The sequence below is a fragment of the Arachis duranensis genome, chromosome 9 (assembly GCF_000817695.3).
Source record: "Arachis duranensis cultivar V14167 chromosome 9, aradu.V14167.gnm2.J7QH, whole genome shotgun sequence".
Lineage (NCBI taxonomy): Eukaryota > Viridiplantae > Streptophyta > Magnoliopsida > Fabales > Fabaceae > Arachis > Arachis duranensis.
In genome coordinates, this window is record NC_029780.3 from 3,339,591 (window position 1) to 3,350,383 (window position 10,793).

Consider the following 10,793-nt stretch of genomic DNA (forward strand, 5'->3'; position numbering starts at 1 on the left):
TATATATCAACTCTCTATTTTTTCACTAATAGTATTGTCTCCTAATCATAAAAAAAGGGACAATTATTGGAAGATTTTTTTAATTAGTGAGCTTGGAGTTCAATGTAAATTAAAGTACTCTATGAATTGAATAATATAAAACAAACCAAACATTCGGAATTTCTTTAAATTTTTACACTATGCACATGATGCTCAATTCAAAGACGATGCATTCTTCAAATATTCTCTCACGTATTCTGAAATTAAAACACTAAAATACTTAATAGCTAGGAAGATTCTAATTATTAATTATTGGTACGTTTTTCTTCTTTATGTCTAAACTTAAACACGGGGTCTTCGGTCCAATGAACACTTTTTTTTCTAGTTGATTACACTATAAAGAATGATTAACGATGATTAATTTTTTTAATTAAAATAGTAGGGTGTCTAGATAGTCTCCAAGTATTTGGTGATTTAGGGTTTGATTGGTTTAGATTTTATTTACCAAACATAAACATAAGCACCTCTTCAGCAACTATTAAGTATTGTCCTATTGGTTTGATTTTTTTTTTTGAAGTTAAACAAGTTTTTTTTTTAAAAAAAATGTTTTTATTTAATTTTAAATTTATTTAAATACATTTAAAAAATTACTTTTATTAAAAAAACAAATTGTTTAATATTTTTTAAAGTTAATAATACAAATTTTTAAAAAATAAAAAATAACTATTATTTTTAAAAACCAATACAAACGAATCCAAAATAAGCATATTTTTCTCGCCCAAAAGATAAGCACGTTCTATTTTTGGGTTTTTTTTTTTCGTGTTTTGGATATGTATTGGCGTTAATAATTTATAAGATTGGTGAAGCTAATAGTCAAACAGTCATAAGATGAGATGTAACACTGAGAGGAAATGACGAAATAGGATATATACTAAACAAAGGAATTAATATGATCTCTGAAAAGAAATATTCCTTCTAGATTAGGTCAAGAAGTAGTTTTTTTAAAAAAAAAAAAATAGAAGTGAGACTCGAATATATAATTTTTGAGTGAATATAAAAAAATTATGTCATTTAAATTATAAGTTGATGGAATTTAAAAAATTTTAATTCTTTCATGAGTGTCACTTATCGTCGCATAGATTCTCAAATTAATTTTGTTCAAGTTAACTAACTCAAAATCTTATTTAAGAGAAAATCATAAGTATCCAAGCACATAGCCAACGGCTTAATGAAGATTCTAGATTTGAGTTTTATAAATAAATAAATCAAAAAAGAAAAAAAAGGAAGTGTTGGCGTAAGAAACTTTGTTGCCTTGGGATAATAAATAACGTTTACGTAGATAAATAGATAAATAACAACACTACTTGATATTTATATTTATTTATTTTATACGATTAACCTCTAATTTCAATAAATCTTACTTTTTAGTGTATAAAAAATTAATCACAAAATTTGTTACATACACTATCCTTAACAAGTTAACATCTTTTACTTAATAATAATCTTTTACTTTTTTATTTTTAATTATTCCTTCAAAAGTGGGGTTAGAGAGAAGCTTTATCCTCTAAATCAAGGTCTATATATATATATATATATATCCAAATCCATATACATTATCCATATCCATAACATAGTACCATCTAGTGTTGTCTATATATAGACATATATTCTGTCTCTGTCATTTCTAGTCTCTCCCCATAATACAACACATGCATCACATTTTCCGATCTAACTACAATTTATACACATCATCATCACATGCAAACAACCTTTGACTCCATACCTACTTTTTATTAAGCAATTACAAATTAAATCCAAAATAATATAATTAAATAATACACCATATATTTTGTTGCTACATTATTGATGAGGGTAGGTAGCTACATATAAAACTAAAACAAAGTGATTCATTCAATAATTTCACATCATGAATCGGAGGTGCTCCGGGTGCAGCAAAAATGGTCACAACTCCAGAACATGCCCTTATTACTCATCCTCTGCGTCTCGCACCACCGTTACTACAGTGAAGCTCTTTGGGGTGCGGCTCTCCATGACCCACGGATCAGGATCATGCTCCGCCGCATCACCCAATCATAACTCTCCTTTCTCACACTACTCCTCTGACGGTTACGTGTTGGATAGTGAGCCATCAACCCCTGCTGCCACCATCAACTGCCACCATCCTCCTCCTTCCATAAACAAAGGTTTGTAACCGCCAAATTTAAGCTTGAAGCTTAAATTTTTTGCATATTTTTTAGAACTTAATTTTGATACTGATTTACACGTTATTATTTTGATACTGATTTACACGTATATTTTTTATTAATAAATATACGTATAAAAATATTAAGATTGAATTTATTTTTTATTTTTTTTATTTGTCTTATATTACAATTCTTATAAAAATATCAATATTTGAATTTTAGACTTTGATTAAATGTCATAAAACTATTTATTTTAAAATTTATATAAACACGTCAATAAATAATTATAGATTTAAATAATTGTATTACATTACTAAAATTTTTGTAATCTATATATTTTAAATGTAAAAAATGATTAGATAATAATTTAATTAAATAACTGCAGTATGAAAAAAAAAAGAAAATTAAGTGTCTTAAGCTAGGAGGAGGTAGAGAGAATGTAGTTAATTACATGTTGATTAAGATTACTATATTTTAGGCATTCCATGGAGCCAAGAAGAACATCGATTGTTCTTAATTGGATTGGAGAAATTAGGAAAAGGAGACTGGCGTGGAATATCTCGAAATTACGTTGTATCACGAACGCCAACTCAGGTAGCAAGTCATGCTCAGAAATACTTTATCCGGCTGCGGCAGAGCAACGCCACGCCGCGAAAACGACGATCAAGTCTTTTCGACATGTTCAAAAATTTGGTTAGTCTTTGTTTATAAACTCTTCACTTCTTTCTAATTTTTTCCGGTGTAGGACTAATTCTTTATACTACTTATATATGAGTTGTGAGAATTTCTTGAGCTATAAGCTCATTGTTGAAAACATTATTTCTTTGATGTATTAGGCTTCGAATTCGCCTTCACTAAAAGAAGAACAAGTATTACTTCAACCTTCTAAGAACTCACAACTTAGCAATGTGGAAGAAGAGCTCAATGAAACTATAATGGTATCGAATGAAGCCACACCAGCGTCACCGCTTCCCGGATTCTTCCGGCCGCCTTATCCGGCTCTCCCATTTTCCTCATGGCCATCAAGTGCCTGTTCCTTTGGAGAAGCTACCCTAATCTTAGATGGAAGGCCATTGCATTAGGTGTTGGTATTTAGTAATATGTTTTTTTTTGGGGGGGGGGGGGGATTAATTCGTCTGGACTTACAAGAATGTCTTAGTGTCTTCCATATCAACACGGCAAGACTACTTTAGTTAGAAATTCTTGCCCTTGAAACAATAGCATTATCAGTGTAAGTCAAGATGTTTGACTTTTTTTTTTCTTTCTAAATTTAGTGATGATGAATGCTGAATTTAGTATGTTTTTCAGTAATCTTTTAAATATGAAGGGCCATATGTATTTTCTGTCCAATAGGGTTTATTTTAAGTCCGATTCTAACGTTTACAATATATGCCCAATGTTTGGCGTCGAATTGAAGCCCAATATGCAGTGTTAGCGTCAAAACACTGACACTTTAGCCTCGATATCTAGTCTTTTTTTAATTAAACTAAATATAATAAAGTTCAGACTTCAGACCCAAAAAAGAAACCAAATATAATAATCCTTTTTTTTTAAAGAAAATCCGAATTTAATATAATTTATTTTTCTATGTTTAGCAGTATTTGCATAAGTTGAACTTTTTGATAAAGTATAAAAAAGAGAATCAACTTCTTTCCTATTTGATTTTGATAAATAAACTAGATTTATTTTAACTAAAAACGTGAACATATAAATACAAAAATAATATATTAACACTCAAATAAAATATGATTCATGTAAATTCTATTTCACTAAAAATATTTTTTTTATCGTCAAACAAAATTCTACAATCATTTATATAAGTTAAAGAAAATAAAATTATGCAAATTAAAACAAATCCAAGGAATAATATAATATATAGGTTATTTGAAAAATTTATTTAAAGAATATAATATATAAACTATTTCATCTATAACATAAAATATATATAAATAAAATAATATTTTAATAAACAAAATTAATGATAACTTTTTCCTAAAAAATAACGTAATAATGTTATTAAATTCACTATTTAGAAAATAATGCTAATGGGGATTATTTATTAAATTTATTACTAATTTTAGTTGGAGGATAATGCTAGTGAAAGTTATTGAATTAAGAGAGACAAATAAAAAATATTCGAAAATCTATAAAATTACAAGTTAAAGAAAAAACTTACAATAGAATAGTAGATGAAATATCAATTGCTCGTTGTGGTGAAACTTGTATATATCAACTTTTATATAGATAAAATAGATTTTACAACTATCAGTATAGGCCTCTGCTATATATCAACTTTTGAAAGATTTTCAATTGTATCTTCGTATCAATAATTTTTAACCATTAGATCTAAATTTTCCTCAACCTTTATATAGATAAAATAGATTTTACAACTATTAGTATAGGCCTCTGCTTGGCAGTATTTAAGAATCTGAATCCAAAGATAGGAAAATTCAATGAAGCCATAATCAAAGATAGGAAACAAAAAAAAATGTTTATCTAAATTCCAAACTACATGGATTTATAACACAACGACCTTTTTACCTTTTTGGTCTTTTACTTATGTGGATGTGTACCTTCGGAATAAAAAATAATTTACCGTTGTAAATGACAAAAATATCCTTTTTATGGTGGGAAAGTGCACACCACATCTTTACCGGATAAGACAACTTTAAGCTTTCTAAAACATCCTAATTCCTAAGTTTTTAATACGCTTGAATCATATACATATGGAAGAAATGAAGGGCAAAACTTTAGTTTTTAACGTTAATAGGTCTTCAGCTGTATCCACACATAACACGACTGATAAGAGGGGTAATCAAGGGATCTGGACACAACATCAAACCCTTGATCATTATTTTATTACTAAACAAACTTTCCATGTTAACTCCACAAAACAAAGAAGTGAAACAAAATTGTGGTGGAGAGAATAGCCAAAAAAAATTTAGACATATCCACTACTTGTGTCTTGAACCGGAGTAGTGATTGTCATTGGGATTTCTCCTGCCACTAAAAACTGCTAATGCTTTCCTTATGGGAGGCTGGAAAGGAGCTCGCTTATCTGTGTGGTGGGTGAAGACACTGCCTGATGCAAAAATGTCATCATCCTGTGAAGAAAAAAGAAAAAAATAAATAAATTAAAGTAGCTATGGTTAGCATGAAGGTAAGTCTCCAAAAGGGAAGGACAACAGGAAGATGCAGCAAATTCAATTGGAAACGGAATCAGCAGCTATATAAGTAGTTTCAGCACGTATAGATTAACTACCTTCTTGTTAGCCTTCTTTGTTTTAGGATAAAGTACCCGTTGAGGAAGCTGATCTTCGCGGAGAATCAGGTTCTTTGTGACTGCATCCCTGCCGCCTTTGGGTAGAGGCAGTGAAAACTGCAAATAAAGCCATGTAAAAGATGCAATACATTATTAAAAAAAAAAATTTAAACATGTAGTTCTAGAAAACAAACCAAGCTCACCTTTGTACCACGTAATGTTACTCGAGGTCGACGGGCTGCCATCACTATACCATTTTCACCAACAGTAACAGCTACCTTACGTAGGGTACCACCATTTCCACATTTTGGACAGAAAATCCTCCCAATATCAGCAGTAACAGTGCGGCAGGCATGACACATGAGTATCCATCTGGACAAACAATTGAGACATAAGCACATAGGAATTGCCATATTGTGATGCAGAATATATTATTAAACTACACACAAACAGCAAATGTCATAAGTCATTATGTAAGTTGGGAATAGTGATGATTGGCAATTTGTAAAGACATAATAAGCATTTAAGAAGCTTAAGTAAATTACCTGTGTAGCTGGTGTATCTGTGAACCTCCAGGCGCCAGCAAGCGCAAACCCATTTGGAGAAGAACATTTTGCATTGCAAAGTCACCTGTTACACAGGCTACACTTGATTCAGATAATGATCGAACCATCCAACTTTGTTCACTACTATCATCATCTGCATATGACAAATCAGTAACTTCACTAGTCTGGCTTGCATGCTCCAGGTGGTTTGATTCGCCGTTGACTGTATCTGTCTCACAAGGTTTAGAGATACCTGGGTTTTGTTCATCATCAAGAACTTCAGGTGAACCTTCTAGCATCATTTGCTTCATAAGCGCAGGGAGCGTTTCATTACTTTCATTCTCTTCTATTATCTGATCATTCACAGAAACACCACTTTGAATATGGTTTCCGTCATTATTTTGATGAATGTGCTGAGACGAAGCTCCAGCATCTTCAGTAACATCATCGACATTTTCTTCCAAATCTTGCTGATCTTGATTACTGGATAATGTGTCATACAACTCACGTCTAGCTTTCCTTCGTAGAAATCTCCTATGAGTACTTCGGCTGACAGCAGGCATCCAATCACCCTCGTCGCCATCAACTTGTCCTTGAGATGCATCAATTCCAGCAGCCACCATGATCTTCCCTTCAATATTTATCTCCTTTTTCTTAGGTTGATATTTCTTAGGCTTACTTGATCCTAACTCAAGATTCTGTTGAATATATGAGGAAGTTTCGCTTTTATGTTCCCCTGAACCATCTTCTGAAGGACCTTCTTGAGAAACAACATTCAGGTTTAAGTCCTTCAAAGGAAGGATCCTTGAATTGGAATTCGACTTGTCCTCAGCTTGATGCTCCAATGCTTCCCACTCCTCCATATTAGGCACATTAGAACCCCACCCAGGCATGTCCTTCTCAGGCAACCTCGGAACGTTCACCGTTTGAACAGGAGGTGGACTTTCCCTGAGATTTTGTGTCCCGTGGATTTGAGCCTCCAAAGTGTAAGTCAAAGCTATGAGTTTGAGATCAACATCTGAAAGAGTTTGCAGGTCACCAGTAGCCCTAGCAAACTTGACAACTACAGCATTCCATTGGTAGTATAAGTTAGAAGCCAATACACACTATCAGTTCACAAATAATAATGCATAAGCTATCAATCATAATATAACATCTAGATTGAATTAAAAAGCAGCAGTTTTGAACATTAAATTAATGTCCAAGATAATTTCACTAGAATTTCAAATTAAATTCTGTGGAACATATTCACTTGTATTGTCCAATTTAACAACGCACTCAAAGATTAATGCTTAATGCATAATGAGTCCTTATTTACACCCACATGCAAATGATAGACTCATCTGAAAGATTACCTTTGTTGATAGCTTCAGGAGTGGGCTCCATGGTATCGATAGTGAAGGGAAGGAAGGAAAGTTTGTGGCGCGAGACAGGGTCACGGATTTCTTCCATGACTTCAGGGACAGACACAAACTTGTCGGCAAGGCTGTGAAGCTTCTCGCCGCCGTCAATGACGGCGTTGGCGTCAACAACAGCCACAGAAACGCCATGGGCGGATTTGCAGCTCTCGACCAAGCCTCGACCATTCTGAATGGATTGTTGCTGAGGTGGCTTCGCAGTTGCCTGATTCTTCAGCACGCTGCTCCAGCATGATGATGATGATGATGATGCTGGTGGTGGTGTTGCAGGTTGATCCTCCATGATTGTGATTCAGATACAGGACTGAGAGGCGCAATCAAGCTCAGTGGGCTTATTCGTTTTGTTCGCTAATTATATCACTCATTATATCACTATTGAACTCATAAAAAAAGTCACAAGAAATAAGCAAATTTTATTGAATTAACTAAACCAGCAACAAATATTCGATATCTTCTCATCTAGTTAGTTGACTTAATTTTATTCATCTGTTTCTTTGTTGAACTAGAAACAAGGTTGAACAACCTATTCTAACCAAGCTGACCAATTTATGCTTTTCTTCATCGAGTTAAAAACGAAAAATAACAAACTATACACCATCATAATTTTAACAAGGTTTTAAGCACAATTTTAACAAAGATTAACAAGCTTTTCCATAAATTAACAAGGATTGTCAAAATTTTCAGCTTCAAAAAAAAAAAAATAAATAAACAAAAATTACAGTAGTGAACAAACTCAGAGTATAGCATTGAGCACAAAAAATTGATTTCTGAACAAACTCAAAGTAGCCATTAAAAAAACAGAACAACAAATGATTTCTGAACATTAAGGATAGTATCTTAATATGATAGATTAAGAATAACAATCTGTAAATTATATGCAATGAATAATTTCAAAATCTGAGCATCTAAAGAAATTCAACATCATTACAGCAGGCAACAATCAACAAAATCACTTTGTATTCATAATCAGCAAAACCAATTCATCAATCAACAAAATCATTCATAATCAGCAAAATAATTCATAAACCAATTCAACACTCAACAAAATCACTGCATATTCAGTCAGCAAACCCAATTCATAAACCTATTCAACAATAAAATTAACAAAAATAACATTTCAACATTTCAATTTCAACCTCTACCATATTCTAATCAGATTCCTATATCATACTACAATAAAAACATCAGAAATAACATCAATGTCAACTATTAAAAATTAATATAGAATATTAGAATAACTAAAAAAACTTACATGTTGACTGTTGTTGCAGCGGCAGAATCGAGCAATGTAGTGCAGGCAGCAACACCCGCGGAAGAGAGGTGAAGGAGGGATGGAGGCGCGGCGAGACGCGAGCAGTCACCAGGAAGCACAGCTGCAGGAAGAGATGCAAGATGCGAGCAGTGTAGCACACCAGGCGTTGGGTGCAGTGATGGCGGACGAGCGGAATACGAGGCAGAGGGAGCAAGAACGCTGGCGACGAGCACGCGAGGGACGACGAGCACGCGAGGGACGACGAGCACGCGAGGGACGACGAGCGGAGGAGACGCGACGAGCAGGTTTTGGGTGAAACCGATTTTCACTTGTTCTTTTTTTATCCGGTCCCTTATCTATCCCATGGCCAATTCACTGGTTTTTTGGTCTGTCCAGCCGGATCAGTTCGATTTTAACAACTATGATGAGAGAAGAGAAGACCAACCCCGTATTTCAAAGTCTGTTATTTTCTAAAAAACAACTAAATGACGTCATTTTTTGAAAATTGGCCGAATTTCAATTTGGTCCAATCGACTAGGTCCAAAATCAATTCAATTGATCGATTTTTGAACGATTCAACCGTTCTCAATAGAGAAAAATCATAAAAAAATAAAGAAGATGGAAGAAAAAGAAAAAGAAGAAGAGGGAGGAAGGGAAAATAGAGAAGATGGAGTAAAAAGAAAAGAAGAAAAGGGAGGAAGGGCAACACTGGCGAGGCGGGGAGCCATTGGCGCGGCAAAGAAGAGAGAGAAAGAGACAAGGGAACAACAGACACAGGAGCAAAAGGAAGAAATGGGGAAAAGAAGGAAAAGAAAGGGGAAAGAAGAGGACAACGACGGAGAGGACCATGGTTGCCGCTATCAAACAAGGTCTCTTAATTTTTGTTGAGTTAAGAAATTAACTAAATCAATTAGTGATGACAAACATTATTTTTGGGCAAAATAAATAATTAGTGTTGATCAAATTTTAATGGCATATTACTAATTATTTATTTCGTGTTGTAGGCCAAATTCATCCAAGCAGCCCAAAATGGTATAAAGACAATAAAGCAAGGCTGATGAGTAAAGTCCAAACAAAAGCAAAAGTTAGAAGCCAAAGAAATCAGATGGGCCAAACGGGTTACATGAACCAAACCGATCCAAGCTCGATTTGATTTTTAATTCCCACCATATTGCTCCAACCAAAGCAACGTTCTCCTCTCTAATCAAGTCACATCAAGACTTCAGAAAAGTAAGAAAGAGAAAGAGAAGAAAAGCTTCCTCCATAAGCCAGTAACCAAAGAAGCAAGAAAGAGAAAATCTAAGCCTGAAGCACAGAAGCTAAAGCAGAAAATCTAATACAAATCAAGCTTAAGAAAGGTAATCCATCTCATCTTGCATGCATCAGATCTTCATCCTTTCTTCCATACTCTCTGTTCTATCCGAAAATGGCATTCAAAGAAAAAGTTGATCTATGTTCTTCACTGCTACAAATCCACGGTCACAAGAGATTCTTGGGGACCAAGTTGCATATCTATGGTTCAGATTTGGTTGACCATTGGAAAACAATTTCGGTTACTCCTTCATGGCTTTTGGTCAAGTTGGAAAAGTCAGAAGGAAAGGTTCTACTTTGATGATTAAGAAGAAAAAGTGAGCTTGTGGGTTGGTAAAGCTCAAGGATCAAGGTGTTGACCTTGGAAGCAGAACCGAGCAACATGCAGGGAGATAAAAGAAGCTTGCTGCTCATTCGGAAAGACAAGGAGAGAAAATCAGAGTGTGAGAACAGTGTTCTAAAGTTCCTTTACTTGGATAATGCTTACTTTCAAAGAAACATTCGGCCAATACTGAAGAACTGTATCTAAGGTTTGTGAATCTGGTTTTGCACATAGCAAAGAGGCTGATGATAAAGTCAATATCCTTCATGTTTTACTGCTTGTAATATATTTTTCTAAGCTTATCTTTCTGTAATTTTTTGAGAGAAAAGGCATTGTGAGAAAACTTGAGAAAAAGTCGAGAATTGAAAAAGGCTGAGAGATACACTTTAGAGAAAAGCCTAGAGTTATTTTCAGATTTCTTTAGGTTAGCTAAGTGTCTTGTATCTTGTACCTGTTTGGTATCCCTTTCTTAGTTGGGTTAGCACTAAGAGTGAATAGTT

The 10,793-nt window shown here is 33.8% G+C and overlaps 2 protein-coding genes across 4 annotated transcripts; one reads left to right on the forward strand and one right to left on the reverse strand.

Moving 5' to 3' along the window:
- Positions 1–1,906: 1,906 nt before the first annotated feature.
- Positions 1,907–3,309, forward strand: LOC107463964 (transcription factor MYBS3). The gene is made up of 3 exons (XM_016082862.3): positions 1,907–2,183; positions 2,662–2,876; positions 3,020–3,309. The coding sequence occupies exons 1-3, from the start codon at positions 1,907–1,909 to the stop codon at positions 3,263–3,265; spliced, it is 738 nt and encodes a 245-aa protein (XP_015938348.1). The 3' UTR covers positions 3,266–3,309.
- A 1,601-nt stretch (positions 3,310–4,910) lies between these two features.
- On the reverse strand, positions 4,911–8,956 carry LOC107464052 (RNA-binding NOB1-like protein). Of its 3 annotated transcripts, none has more exons than XM_016082951.3 (6): positions 8,661–8,956; positions 7,346–7,712; positions 5,991–7,053; positions 5,649–5,817; positions 5,446–5,562; positions 4,911–5,287 (listed from the first exon to the last, which is right to left on the reverse strand). In XM_016082951.3, the coding sequence occupies exons 2-6, from the start codon at positions 7,689–7,691 to the stop codon at positions 5,138–5,140; spliced, it is 1,845 nt and encodes a 614-aa protein (XP_015938437.1). In that variant the 5' UTR covers positions 7,692–7,712; positions 8,661–8,956; the 3' UTR covers positions 4,911–5,137. The 3 variants fall into 3 exon arrangements, with proteins under 3 accessions (XP_015938437.1, XP_015938438.1, XP_015938439.1); XM_016082952.3 differs by having other exon boundaries at positions 7,346–7,756; XM_016082953.3 differs by having other exon boundaries at positions 7,346–7,780.
- Positions 8,957–10,793: the final 1,837 nt, after the last annotated feature.